This window comes from Athene noctua, chromosome 6, assembly GCF_965140245.1.
Source record: "Athene noctua chromosome 6, bAthNoc1.hap1.1, whole genome shotgun sequence".
NCBI lineage: Eukaryota > Metazoa > Chordata > Aves > Strigiformes > Strigidae > Athene > Athene noctua.
The window spans coordinates 50040415-50055071 of NC_134042.1; the positions used below are offsets into that span (position 1 = coordinate 50040415).

At 48.1% G+C, this 14657-nt stretch overlaps 1 protein-coding gene across 11 annotated transcripts in view; it reads left to right on the top strand.

The window, feature by feature from the left end:
- Positions 1-14657, top strand: part of NIN (ninein) — a 65506-nt gene that overhangs the window by 24225 nt on the left and 26624 nt on the right. For all 11 annotated transcript variants that reach the window (XR_012633829.1, XM_074909000.1, XM_074909001.1 and 8 more), the window contains exons 5-15: positions 2365-2404; positions 3785-3969; positions 5077-5223; positions 6029-6196; positions 8041-8177; positions 9581-9721; positions 9898-10072; positions 11000-11110; positions 11913-12002; positions 13326-13479; positions 13803-13924. Coding sequence is in view for 10 of the 11 variants with exons in the window: in XM_074909000.1 (XP_074765101.1) it covers positions 2365-2404; positions 3785-3969; positions 5077-5223; positions 6029-6196; positions 8041-8177; positions 9581-9721; positions 9898-10072; positions 11000-11110; positions 11913-12002; positions 13326-13479; positions 13803-13924 (1470 nt within the window). In the remaining variant the exon portion in view is untranslated. The remainder of the gene's footprint in view (positions 1-2364; positions 2405-3784; positions 3970-5076; positions 5224-6028; positions 6197-8040; positions 8178-9580; positions 9722-9897; positions 10073-10999; positions 11111-11912; positions 12003-13325; positions 13480-13802; positions 13925-14657) is intronic.

A 14657-nucleotide genomic window follows, 5' to 3' on the forward strand; every position in this document is an offset into this window, starting at 1 on the left:
GCTCCTGCTTTTTGTGTGCTCACCCTGATGGTTTGTCAGGCAAACCAGGAATGTGCCACATTAACACCTTGATGGTGGTACTAGCAAGACAGCACTGGTTTGGGCTAAAATCTGCAGCTTTCTAGTGCAATATTATATATTATTATTCTTGGCTTTGTCCAGAACATCCAGTCAAGCCGCAGGTTCCAGATCTGCCTGTGACGTCCTGCCTCTGCCAGGCTGATTTCTGCCTGAAGCCTGCCTGGGAAAGCAAAGTTTAAGCCCCCCTCTCCCTCCGAGGGTCTCCCCGATTCCTGCCCTGTGTCTGAAAGCAGGGGGGATCACTGAGACGCTGCACAGCAGCCAACAGCCCTTGCCTGGACCAGCAGATGAAACGGGAGCAAGTGGCAGAGCTAAAAAAAGTCCAGTGACCTAATCCAGTTTCCATGGTAATGTTGTAGATTAATGGCTTTTAGCTGTAATCTGAATGAGATGTATTGAACTTTTATGTGATGATTAGAGCCTCTTTATGTCCTGGGTGACTTTGACTTCAAATCCATCAGTCACGTGTGCGCAGAACTATCCACTTGTAATGGTGAAGTAACATCTGCCGATGCTGCTGCTAAACCAGAAGTTAATGTTGCTGAGCAAATTGTGAGTAAATACCCTCCGCTGGTACAAGGGTGGTAGAGACAAGATAACGTGTAGTACATGGGGAAATCTTTTTAAACAACTGACTTCTGCCCTTTTCCTGGTGCTGCCTGAGCTGATCTGGTATTGCCACGGAGGAAGTGGGATGGCTTGAGACCAGCAAAAAGTCTGCTTTTTCTCTGGTTAGCTCAGCAGAGAACTTGTTGGCAGCCTAGCTCTATCTCCTGACCTATAGCAATGGCTAGTGGAGGCATTTTGGAGCAGCCTTGGCCGAGTCCAGGCTGCTGGCCTTCAAGCTCTGCAGGCAGATGGGTGCCCCTTGTCAAAATGGAAAGGATAAAGCAGCAAAAGCTTCATTTTCCAGACTGTGTGTACTCTAGGAGAAGATGCCCCCATCATGCTCCCACGAGCAGGCTCGCTGCAGCTTTACTGGCTGGCATGAGTGACGTGTGATCGCCCGTGGAGGCGAGTGGGGCCATGGGATGGTGTTGTGCCACACAAGCTTCTTCCAAGGGCTGCCCACGATGGGGATGCTGGGGCCTCACTGTGCTGTGCTCGTGTCCCGGCTCGCAGGCTGGCTCTGTACGAGATCCCCGCGGGCTGCTGGTAGCTGTTCTGCAATGGGGAAAGAGGGTGCTGGAAGGAAATGCAGCTGAACAGGAGCCAGCAGTGTGCCCGGGTGGCCAAGAAAGCCAACGGCCTCCTGGCTTGGATTAGAACTAGTGTGAGCAGCAGGAGCAGGGAGGTAACAGTCCCCCTGTGCTCGGCACTGGTGAGGCCACACCTGGAGGGTTGTGTCCAGGTTTGGGCACCTCAATCCGAGAGAGATCTGGAGGGGCTGGAGCGAGGGCAGAGGAGGGCAACGAGGCTGGGGAAGGGCTGGAGAATCAATCCTGTGAGGAGCCATTGGAGGAGCTGGGAGTGTTCAGTGTGAGGAGGAGGAGGCTGAGGGGAGCCCTCATCCCTCTCTGCAGCTCCTGACAGGACATTGCAGAGAGGCTGGGGCTGGGCTCTGCTCCCAGGGTATCAGGGACAGGACAAGAGGGAACGGCTGGAAACTGCCACAGGGGAGGGTCAGGCTGGGCAGGAGGAGAAAATGTTTCCCAGCAGGAGTGGTCCGAGAGTGGAACAGGCTGTCCAGGGAGAGGAGAGTCCCCATCCCTGGGGGGGGTTTAAGGGCCATTTGATGAAATGTTGGGGGATGTGGGGTAGGGGAGAACTTTGTAGAGTCAGGCTGAGGGTTGGACTCGATGATCCCAAGGGTCTTCCCCAACCTGAATGATTCTGTGAAAGGATAACCCAGATTTGAGTGGTGGCTGTATGCAGCCCATGAACTTCCCTGCATCCTCATCATATCAACCATCAATATCTCTAAGACAAGCAGGACAGTTTGCTTGGAGGGCAAATCTCTCCCTCCCTCCCTCCCTCCCTCCCTCCCTCCCTCCCCATCAACCTGCCGGACTCTGATCTGTCACCTCTCATGGGCCATTTGCAGGGCTTTAGGCATCTTTTGCTGCAGCTGCGGCTTATCCCCACCGAAGAACCTTGTGTGCCAGAAAAAGGCAGCATCAAAGAGCCGTGGATTGCCAGCCCAGCCCGCGGGGAGCAGGGAGATGAAAGCCTGGCAGCATTGCTGGAGCCCTGTAGCTCGTTTGATGCTGATTGCAGAGTCTCTTTCATATGGGTGATGTCTTGCAATAGTAATAACTCAGGAACCTTTTGTTTTCTCCCCAGCACTGGAAGACACGAGACAGCGAGGAGTATGAGGCCGAGGGTAAGAGCAAACAGCAGCACTTAAATGTGCTTATTCTCTTTTCAGCTTCGAAGATGAATGGGAGAAGCACACTAAGATGGTCTCAGGCCAGCTGGGTTTGCTGAGCAGTCCCAGCCTGGCGTGATGGAGAGCTTTGGGAAGGGGCACATGGGACAAGCAAGCCCGGAGCTGGGAGTGAAAGCTAAAGCAGGGCTCTTTGGAGGGCACAGTCTTGTGCCTTCCCCTTTTTGCCCTCCTTTCTCCCTCCTGCCCCGTGCAGAGGCTGCCCTGGTGCTCCAGTAGCCCTGGTCCCAGTAACCCCAGAGCAGCAGCTGGTCCCTGCTCCTGCCCTGGGGGCTGCTGGCTGTAGTGGAGCACGGTAGGCACTAGATGTCAGCACGGACCAGTCATTAAATGTTTCTTAATTATCCCGTAAGGGAGAGCGGGGTGACCCTCAGGGTGACTGCAGGCTTTGGCACTAACCCGCAGCACACAAAGATCTGTTTATAACTAAGGCGTGCAGCTTTGAATTGCTTCAACACCTCTTCTGTATTTCAGCTGCTCTCTAACCCCTACCCCATCCAAAGGGACCAAATTTTTTTCTCCATAAGCTGCTTTTCTGGCCCCAGGATGAGGTAGTGGATGCAAGGAGGTGGCCTTGCAGCTGAGCAAGCTCTGACTGGTTTGTGTCTGGTGGCTCTGGGAGCATTTCCAGCTGGGTGAGACTGCACTCCAGGCATTTGCTGGAGGTAGAAGAAATGTGTTCAGCTGAAGGCTATTGGGTTTTTTTCCTTCTCCTGAAGGGGTGTTTGGAAGTACTTAGATCAAAACATACGCTACAGTTTACATTTAAGGGGGATGGGAGTTTAGGCAGCTCCATCTAGGGGAGGATGTGACATTTATGGAGACAGGCAACCACTGAAATTGTTGATCTGGTCAAGGTATATATAGATCTACAACTTGCTCATTCCTCTCCCTTGATCCCATAACTGCCTTGAAGAGGAGGGGTCCCTTCTCCATCTATGCCAGCAGCTGAGGTGGCAGGGCTGTGCTTTCCCTGGCTACCAGCCATCGGACTCATCCACACCCCCAGAGATCCTCCCGGCCACAGCTCACCCTGCGCCTGCACGTGGGGTTCCCTCACCTGTGCTGGCTCAGGAGTTGAATGCTGAGCAGAACCTGCTCCTTCTGGTAAAATCCAATAGCCTTGCTGGTGCCAGTAGCTGCACCCCAAAATTACAAGTGTGCTCTGTGCAGGATGAGGCAAGACAAATGGTCCCGTGGGGTCTGATGAGGAAGGAGAGACTCCCCTGTGACATGCAGAACCCCCAGGTCTTCTGTTGGTCACTTGTATGCAGTGGATGGGCAGAAACCAGAGCAGTTTCCTCCCCCCATTTCCAGGACAGCTCCGTTTCTGGAACCCAGATGACCTGAATGCTTCCCCCAGCACCTCGCTGCCCACCCCGGACTGGATAGAGGAGAAACTGCAGGAGGTCTGCGAGCACCTCGGCATCACCAGGGATGGCCACCTGAACCGGAAAAAACTTGTCTCCATTTCTGAGCAGTATGGGCTCCAAACCGGGGAGGTGAGTGGCCACGTATGGACTCACTTGCACCAGAACGTATGCCTGGGTTTCAGCGTGGCCCCCACAAAGTCTGTCCTGCAGTTGATCTCAAGCCTAAAGCACAAGTGCTGGTTTACAGGTTGCTGCTTGGAAGGTGGTTTTTGAGCTTGTGAGCTTCCAGCGAGTTTGTGTTGAACCATCAGACGTGGAAGGCTGCTCTAGTAGAAGGCAGCTGCCAGCCTTCCTGACACTGTAGCGTGCGTGTCTTCTCATGCAGTCACAGAGTAAACTGGAATTTAAAAACATATCCTAAATTCCGAGCATGTCCCCTTAATCCCAGAAATCTTCTAGCTAGACAGTAAATATGGGTTAAAATATTCATAGATGGTTGCTTTTGACTTTGAGAAAGCCTGCAGGCAGCTTCTGTCCTCTGCAAGAAAATTATTTCTTTAGCAAAAAAAGTCTCTTGTCAATTTAGGATTTAGTTTCATAAAAAAATAAGACTGTTTTGCATCTTAAAATAACATGGCTTTTAATCATTTCCTTCATAAAGTGTGTTTCCGGGGAGGTATTTCTTTGCAGCATTTGCAACAAAATGTTTTCAGGATATGAAGGCTGAAAATGGAAAAAAATAAACGGTAGACAAAGAGACAAAGAAACAGTGAGGGCCTAATCTTAACATCTCTGATCCTAATAAGGTTGGTCTTGCTTTTCAGAAAGCAGACTGCCCTGAAGCATAAAATGGATTTATTTTAACCTTGCAGCGTCTTACTGTGTTTTTTCGCCTGGTCATTTCACAAGCTGCTGGGGTTTTGGCATCTGTCTCACTACCTTGCACTGAATTCCTGAGTCACCCTGTCTCAAGAGTAGAATGAAACAAGGTGGGGTTTTTTATGCTGCCTCACAAAGATGGAGGCTCCAAGATGACCAGGAGTTTACACACTTTTACAGGCAGGATTTTTTGTAGTGTATGTGGCTCTGCAATTTTCTATATGAAGGTTGCTGTACCAATGCTGCTCTGATTTTTTTTTTTTTTTTTGGTAGAACATTGGGAATAGGATGTTTCCTGTGGTGCCAAATTGTTACTGTGGTGTTTTTGGCAATAGCAGATGTGATTTCTATCCTTAGGTGCTTGAAGAGGTGCTTCATAACCTGGAGCAAGATGGCACCATGAGCATAGAGGACTTCTTCTACGGCTTGTTTAAAAATGGAAAGTCACTGACCCCCTCAGCGTCTACTCCGTACAGACAGCTGAAACGACACCTTTCCATGCAGGTGAGAAACTGAGGTGGATCCTGGGATAAAAGCAGGAGGAGGGGGAGAAATCCTGAGCAAACCCCACCTTGCCTGTCTCCTCTTCCTCCCCATTTGTTCCTGTGGTGGGGCAGCTGTGACAGTCCCCCCTGACGGAAGCAGGGATTCCCATGGCAGCACCATGGACATGGCTGCCTCCCCCCGAGTGAGAGTGATGGGGTGAAGTGCTGCAGGCTTCCTCTGGGTGTGTTGGGGTGGGGGGATAAAGCAGAAAACACCCTCATGGTAAAGGGGAGATGCCTCCCCTTTAAAGTTATGTGGCTTGAAGATGGCTCTTACAAAGTGAAGTGCAGCAAGTAAATGGTATAAACTGGATGCAGGGGGAAGTGGTGGCCTAGGGTAGGCTGTGGACGTCCAGGTTAAAAAAAAAAAAAAAAAAAAAAATTGAAGAGAGTTTGAAATCTACTCCCTATCCGTGCCTGGAAGCTGAGGGCTATAGCAAAAGCACCTGTGTATATGCTCCCCGCAGCCTTTTTAGGGGAGGTGACACCAAACATGGACCATGGAAAACAGCATCGAAACAGCTCTGGAACTCTCCCTCCATGGATTTATTTTAAATCCGAAGCGCCTGGTCGCGCTGCGGTGCTGTGAGGTCAGCAGCACCGCTCCTGCCACGTATTTGCTTGGCAGTGAGGAAAAGCAGAACTTAATCCTTGATCTCCAGCGTACCGTTAGCAAAACGACATTTATAAGCCTTTCTTGTCGCGAGGTGAGCAGATGCCTGGCTCTGCCCGTGCCCCGTCGCAGCCTCTCCCCTCTCTCGCAGTCCTTCGATGAGAGCGGGAGGCGCACGACCACCCCCTCGGCCATGCCCAGCACCGTCGGCTTCTGCCTCTTCTCCAGCCTGGACGACGGGATGGGCTACGGCTGCGTGGAGGATGTCCTCGACTGCTGGCACCAGGAGGGCATAGAGAACAGCCAGGAGATCCTGAAGGTAACCAGCAGCTCCATCTAACCCCCTTTATTTGCCTTTTTTTCTTTAAGTTTTTTTTTTCTCTCCCCTCCCAGTGTGGAATGCTGGACTATAGCCGGATCACTTTCTTTTTCCCCTTTAAAATTCCCAGTGCTAGTAACAAGTCTAAGCGTTCTGGGAAACTCCAATAACTTCCTTTATTGAAATGGTCGTGCATCCCAGAGAGCTAGAAGTTAATGATAAAAATATAATGTGACTTCCAGCTTCGCTCAAAGAGGCCACCTATATTTGTAGAAAGCAATTTAATTCCTTTACCTCACTTAATAGCTGTACCTTAAACCTTTTAGCACTGGGATGACCTGAATTATTGCTCGTGCTGAGGTGGAGGACAGGACTTGAAACCCTGCCCAGTAATTAGTCTTTTAATATACAGAGTGAAAGGGTAATGGGGCTTGCAAATCAGATACCTGAAGTAAATCCCATCCCTGTCCATCTCACTAGAAGTTGTGGGTGGGAGAAAATAATTTCACATGTCTGTTCTGAGACCGTTGCTAAATTCCCAGCAGCGATGATTTCTCTTGGCATTTAATGTCCACGTGGATATCAAACAGCCAGGTTGTAATAAACTGCCATTGCTCCAGCTTTAAAACCCACGTGTAGCCTGGGCTCGTGCAGGCCAGTTTGATAACGTGGTACTATTTTCACCAGACTTGCATGGTACATTTTACCTTCTCTTCTGCTTGTTGCTTTCAACTGGCTTTGTGACTGGTGTCACCAGGGTGGTGTCCCCAGTGCTTGCAGGATTTCAGCCCTTCCGTGCGTGGCTTTCTGCTCCTGCAGAGTTAGCTTGGAGGAAGTTATAAGCAGTTGCTGAGAATTTATTTTCAAAGAGGTGGAATGTTTGCTATCAAATACCTCCTACAAGGCTTCCTCTGTGTTGTCTCTGTTGCAAGAGCTGGTTTTGTTTACAGAATCACAAATCACCTCGATTGGAAAAGCCCTTGAAGCTCCTCCAGTCCAACCATGACCCTCCCCCTGACCGTTTCCAACTCCCCCAGATCCCTCAGCGCTGGCTCAGCCCGACTCTTCAACCCCTCCAGGGATCCCGGGGACTCCCCCCTGCCCTGGGCAGCCCATTCCAACGCCCAACAGCCCCTTCTGCACAGAAATCCTTCCTCAGAGCCAGCCTGACCCTGCCCTGGGCAGCTTGAGGCCATTCCCTCGGGGCCTGGCGCTGGGGCCTTGGCTCCAGAGACTCATCCCCCCTCTCTGCCCCCTCCTGGCAGGGAGTTGCAGAGGGCCAGGAGGTCTCCCCTCAGCCTCCTCTTCTCCAGACTGAACCCCCCCAGTTCCCCCAGCCGCTCCCCAGCAGACCTGTGCTCCAGACCCTGCCCCAGCTCCGTTGCCCTTCTCTGGCCACGCTCCAGTCATTCAATGGCCTTTTTGAATTAACATGAATATCTTCAACTGGTTTCTTGCATCTTTTGAGTATTGGGTTGGAAGTAGATGATCTTTAAGGCCTCTTTCAACACAACCATTCTATAATTCTACAATAATATGTAAAATGGCCAGCGTAGTTGAGTCCTCTAAAGAACTGGTACTTTTAATCAGACAGGGGCTTAATTTCCTGTTGGTCTTGCAGCACAACCAGGACACTCCATCTCCACAGCTGGCAGCAGCTCTTTAACACAGGAAGGTGACAGAGATATCTGGTTTATTGCCCCAAAGGCATTTGTGACAGATTAATCAGCAAGCAAAGATCTTTTCTGAGCCTTCATTTTATTCTATCACTTCATGTACAAATGTCTGCAGGCTGCTGTGGGGCAGGGAAGCTCGTTCTGCTCTAACCATGTGTCGTTTTGCAGGCTTTGGATTTCAGCTTGGATGGGAAGGTGAACTTGACAGAGCTGACGCTGGCACTAGAAAACGAGCTTTTAATAACCAAGAACGGAGTCCACCAGGCAGCCCTGGCGAGTTTCAAAATGGAGATCAGACACTTGCTGTAAGTCACCAGGATCGCTGGCTCTGCCTCTCCTTGCAGTCCTCTGCGTTTGGCCAAGCACCAGTTTAATTAGCAGCTGATTAATGGTGGTTCATAGCACTTCTCCGAGGGGCATCGGTGTGGTGCTGCCATTTCACTGGAAGGCTAGGTTCTCTGTGAGCTTGGTTGGAAACTTTCAACTCTCCTGTTTTGCATGGAAAAAACACTCAAACCTACGTATTGCAGAAAAATATACTTTTTTTAAAAAAAAATCAAAGCAGCAGGCTGTTCCCAGCCCTACTCTGCAGTCTGGAAATGGTCACTGGAATCTGCAGTGGTCACTGATGGCCAAGGAATGCAAATCTGAAGACAGAGGCTGATGCAGTCTGATAAGCAGTACCTTTAATCCTAACTGATTTCTTGCAGTAGCGTTACGTAGGTTTTGCCTTGGGGTAGAGGTGTGGGTGAGGTACAAAACCATCACGCACCCCCACTTTTTTCATTTGAAAGTCAACACAGTTTGACTTAGCGCTGGAGTTGCCATGCAGGCTTCTCTGAGAGAGTGTAGGAGAGAAGAAACATTTCACTGGATGCAAGTATATCAGTTTATAAATTATATACAGCTGAAGCTCAACTATTTCTTCCCACAAACCAGTGGGTTATATTGCCCACCTCACTTCAGAGACCCCTGCTCTAAGCATTACACCCTGTTTTGTATTGAGTCCTTCCTGCTGTGTAACTGTTGTATCCATCTGCCATGGGCGCAAGCTCCAGTTGTTAGTGGTGGGTTTTTTTGTACTGTAAATCTTTGAATAGTTTAAATATTTATCAGCTCATGCATCCACCTCCATGCAATACCACAGATGACTCTTGCTGGTCGTTAAGACTGCACATGTCCTGTTACCTGTTGGCTTACCACTTGTGCTTGCAAGCTGCCTGTTTTAATTGTATGAAACCTTACAAAATGAGGCTTCCCACTGTGTGTTTGCATCAACAAGTCAAAATACCTTTTTACATTCACTCAGTGGAGAGATCAGTTGTCAAGTTCCCGTCAAGAAAGCTGCTCAGTGTAGCAGATCTTACAAACTTGTGATCAAAACCAGATTAGGTGTAGCGTAAGGATGAAGTGGTAAAGGTAATAAAATTACAAGAACAAGTAAATGGGGCAGAAAGTGGCCTGGCAAAATGGCATAGTGCTGCAATTCAGGGGACTAGACCACAGCTGAGGAGTTCAAGTGTTGAGGTCTGAGGCCTTGTGGGGATATCAAGACACGGCCAGAGCTATGTGTGCAAGTTCATATCTTGTGACTAAATGCAGTCAAGACTCTTGCAGAGCTGCTCTTCTCTGATGAGCCTCTCGCAAGTACCACCTTTGGGGGAGCTGGGAGGGGTGACCTAATTCAGGCTGGCTGTGTTTACCCTAGGGAGAGGGTTGACCAAGTAGCCAGAGAGAAAGAGAAGCTGCGGTCAGACTTGGAAAAAGCTGAAAAGCTGAAGTCCCTGATGGCCTCCGAAGTGGACGACCACCACGCTGCCATTGAGCGCCGGAACGAGTACAACCTCAGGTAGGGCCTCACGATTCACTCCTCCCCTCCTCTTCGGTATCGCTGCTGCAGCGTTGGAGGGACTCGGTGATGGGGGTAGTGGCCTCGTGCCTGCTGATTACCACCGTGTTTCACTCTCAGCAGTATTTGCCACTGCTTCTTCTTATGAGCTCTTCTTACCTCTGTTGCCTTCATAGGAAGCTGGACGAGGAGTACAAGGAACGAATTGCAGCTCTGAAGAATGAGCTCCGGAGAGAGCGGGAGCAAATCCTGCAGCAGGCTAATAAACAGCGGCTGGAGTTGGAGCAGGAGATAGAAAAGCTGAAAACTGATGAGAACTACATCCGGGACCGCCTGGCCCTTTCCCTGAAGGTAACGGGGACTAAATGCAGCCGTGTGTTTCCCCCAAAAGGCAAGGATGCCCAGAAGTGGAGAGCGAGGCTTGCAGCATAGTCTTTGTTGAGAGGATGTGTTACAGAGTGTGTTGAGCTAGCTGAAAGTAATTTCAGCAGTAAGATAGAGGCATATCCCTGATAATTGTTTTTTGGGTCACCTTGATAGGTTATTCCTTGTTCAAATCTCTGCTGCCATCAAGTGTAGAGTGTGCATTTGTACAGCTATCAGATGGGCTGGCTGCCTTGCTGGCTGCTTGGCTGTCCAGCCAGGAGATAATGTCTTGACAAAGTTTAAAATATTGCTTTAAAAACAAACAAAAAACCCTCTCTAAAGCAAGCTGCTGTTATGCCTTTTGACAATTTATCTATTGCCTAATGCAATGGTATCACTCACCCATGACTCCAGATTCACATCCCTTTCCTACTTTTTTTTTTCAGAAAACACTTAAGACACAATGCTTTATCTGACCGCTGCCTTACTATATAATTAACTTTTGCTCAGTTTAAAAAAAAAAATAAAATGGTAATGGTGTTATCTTACAAATGACATCAAAAGTGCTGACAGTCAGAGAGAGCTAATACACCCTTACAGATGTTTGGGCAAGCAGCTTTTGAAGGGGGTGGCTGTCCTGTGAGCATCAGGAAAATTGTAAAATACTGCTCCCAAAGCAGTGACCTGCAGGGCGAGAGGAGCAGCAGAGCGCAGGGTTTGTTCACACTTGTTGTTTTGCTGTGGCAAGAGGGGCTGTGTGTGCATGGATTCACAATTCTTATTTTCCGCTGAAGCTTGTAGCAGTGTCATGCTCTGACTTGACTGGGAGATGACTTTTCTGAGTCACCACATGCTAATGTTTTCTTTCTCTCTAAATGCTGAGGCTCTTGGGGGTGGTTTTTTTTGCTCCAGGAAAACAGCCGCCTGGAAAGCGAGCTATTGGAAACGGGAGAAAAACTGGCTGAGTATGAAAGTTTGGCCAGCAAACTGCAGAGGAACTTGGAAAATGTCTTGGCTGAGAAGGTAAATCCTCCTCTTCCCTGTATGCATCCAGAATTAAATTGCTTTTCAGTTACTACATGCAAGCTGCCAATTTAATATCCAGAGGCTCTTGGGGTCCCTGTCCAGATGTGACCAAGGCATGGCCTCCCTTGTTGACATGGACTGCCTGCCTGACTTCCAGTAAAGGAAATTAAAGATACCACACCTTAGCTGTAGTTTTATACCAATCAACAGCAGGGAGCCTTACAGAGAAGCAATCATCCAGCAGATCTGCAGGGATTTTTGGTTTTTTCCCCAGCACATAATTTTGGCTAGACTCAACGTGCAGGTCCTTTCTAGGAAAGATGATACACGAGGTGTTAGGTGTTACATGGCATCTCCGCTAAACTTAAGTGAAAATCGAGGTGATTATGGTTGTATTACAATAAACTCATCAGAGTATCAGCGTCTCCAAAAGCATTTCAGTGTGTGTGCATCTATAGACAAAGGCTGTCATAATGGGATTCTCACCCAGCATCCGTTTTCCAGAATTTTTTTAAGATGGGGTTATTTATCAAATGGAGATGTGCATATGCTAAGCTAGAAAGCTGTGATCTGCAAGCAAAGTGAACATGAGAGCTATGGTGAGATAGGAACTAGTATTTAAGGAGGTTGCTCATCATCCCCTACCAGCAGGGAAGCAGAGCTTCTGTATTTAATATAACATCAAAAAAAAAGAGGGGAGAGGGTGTGGGCTGCAGGACTGCTTGTGAAAGGCACCCAGGCTGTGATGAGCAGGGCTGTTTGGTGGAAGAGTAACTGGATCCCATTCATGTCATTTCAGTTTGGTGACCTGGATCCCAGCAGCGCGGAGTTTTTCCTGCAGGAGGAGAGACTGGCACAGATGAGAAGCGAGTACGAGCGGCAGTGCAGAGTAAGTGGAGAGCTGGCACCTGTCTGCCCCTGCTCACCCGGAACAGCCTTACTGCAACCAGCAGCGCAGAGCAGCAATGGAATGCTGCTGGGTTTTTTCCTGCTTTTTCACATTAATCCAAGCTCTTGGGAGGTGGAAAGCTCTTGCAGCAGAAGTAGCTGGCCGAGCTAAGAGGGTGAGGTGCCCCAAGGGTGGGCTGGGCTTGTGTCTGTGGAGCCTCCTTTGTTCCCGAGCTCTATATCACGTGCAGTTGCACACTAGCATTTTTTTGATTTATTAAATAGTTTGCCCTAACTTGAATTGAGAGTTGCAGGAACTTACGGAGAAATAAGATATATCTGAGTCTTGGTGGTTTCCAAAACAGTAGCATTTCCTTAAAATGAAACTGAAAATATGAAGCTTGTCTTCTTCTCCCCAAATCTTGTATGGTTGAAATACTACTTTAAGGTGGGCCTGCAAATATATATTTACATATCTATTTTCTGATGACTATGATGGTTACAGCTCATCTGTTCTGCATGATTCTTTTCATTCAATAACATACTACCTTGGCAAAAGGCTGTCTGATCTGAAACAGCACACTAAGTCTCTTAAGAAGTTGCAGTTTAAACGCAAAGATGTCTAGAAATATTTATTAATTGATACTTCTTGATAAGATGTTGCTTGAATAAGCGGTTGATTTTCTTTTTTTTTTTTTTTGAGTACTGGCAGATATGAATCTGTTCACTCTCTAAACCTTCCAGATCTGTAGAACTGTGTGTTTACATATTCAGGGATTCGTTTTCCCCAATAAACGCTGTTCATTGAGCTGAGTGCATGACATTTGGCACAAACACTCAGGATATTCCTCTGGCAAGTGGGCAGAAGTACCAGATGGTAAATTCTGTAATGAGGGTATCTCCTCCCTAATTTGATCTTTTGCTTCTGATTCAATTTTGCAAGTAGATGGTGTTTGAAGAGGTATTTCTCAACTGTTTGAAAATGTTCCTAAGCTGCCGTTTAAAAAAAGCTTGTAGGAAGAAGGAATAAAGTGGAAGGTCCTGGAGCACAATATACTTTAGATATCGAATATACACAGGCTCTCAAGAAACTTCTGCTCTTTTAGAAAGAAACACCTCTGTCACTTGCACAGGTTGGAACCTGGAGAAGGGTGTTGATTTGCTAATAGGAGGATGACTAATTGTGGCATGGTGGTAGGATTATTGACAAGTCTTTACCTACTGTAATTCCCTCCTAAATGTCTCATGGTGGGAGTGTGGTGATATACAGATGCTCAGCTGCCTTGGCTGCTTTCACTCAGGCATCTCTGTCCCGCACTTTCAGGAGCTGCAAGACCAGATAGATGAGCTGCACTCGGAGCTGGAGGAATACCGTGCCCAAGGCAAAGTGCTCAGGCCTTCACTGAAAAATTCACTGTCAGAAGAGTTTGACATTGATATGAAAAGTCATGGCAATAGTGGAATTGAGCCTGACCAAGGTAAAGTTCATCTCCTGTATGACCAACTTCTAGGCTGTAGGTATTTATCATAACATCTTATAGGCAATTATGCAAAAAACTTTCCCAAACCTTCCCAGCAAGACTCAACCACCACCTCCATTTTGCTATTTAACATTAAGTGGAATATGGCTGCTGTGCTACATTCAAAGCCGAAATTCATGTTTGCAGTTTCTTGTCTCTGTGTGCGATGCCGAATTTGAGAGCTGCAAGTAGCTGCCTAAACAAATTTAAATTGAAATAATTCTGTTGAGACTGTATCTCTTTGGGCTTCAGGAATATGTATATCATTATTGTTTTTACAGGACTTGGTTCAGAAGATTGCAACCCATTAAATATGAGCATAGAGGCAGAAATGGCTATTGAACAAATGAAGGAGCAACATCACAGGGATCTACATCACCTCAAACAGGAGCTTGAAGACACAGTAAGCTATTTTAACTTAAAATGAAACTTTACAACTTTGCCAGCCTCTTCATACAGGTGGAGTGGTCTTGAAGAAGAACTCTTAATTCCTGGTCAAATTATAACCTTTCTGTGAATCTGAGCCATCTACCTTCCCTGTCCTTCTGCATGTTGCTGTGCGATGGAGAGGGCTGAATGAACGCTGCAGTAGATTCTCATGCTGCCCCACAGCTAAGAGAGCAGCGAGCCTTTCTGAGGCAGTATTACATCTCCTGTCTTGAGAGCCTGCTGCATCTCAATTAGCCACTTCATACCCACTGGCATGGGATAATTGTGGGGTAGGAAGGCTGCTGGCAGGAGTCTGCAGTGCTAAATGCTATGCTTGTGAGGTCTGGTGGTGTTGAAACACAATCTGTGCTGTGGGAGTATGGAAAGTCTGCTGTTATGATATCTGTGCCACTGAAAATGGGCAGTCAGCTCCCCATTTTCAGGGTGTCCATCTGCAGATTAATCTTGCCACACGTGCAGAAATATCTCCATGAGCTCCCACAGCCAGCCCACGCTAGCGTCCATGTCGGGGGCACAGTGTTGCCAAGACAAACCCACTGTACCTCGCTCTGCAGGTGAGGTGCACTGCGGTGGAGCTGGCCAGGCCAGGCTTCCACTTTCCACTGCAACTGTCAGCCCAGTGCCCACCTCCAGATGAGGGGTGGCTGTATAATTATCATCCAGAACTATAATCTATTTGCTTCACA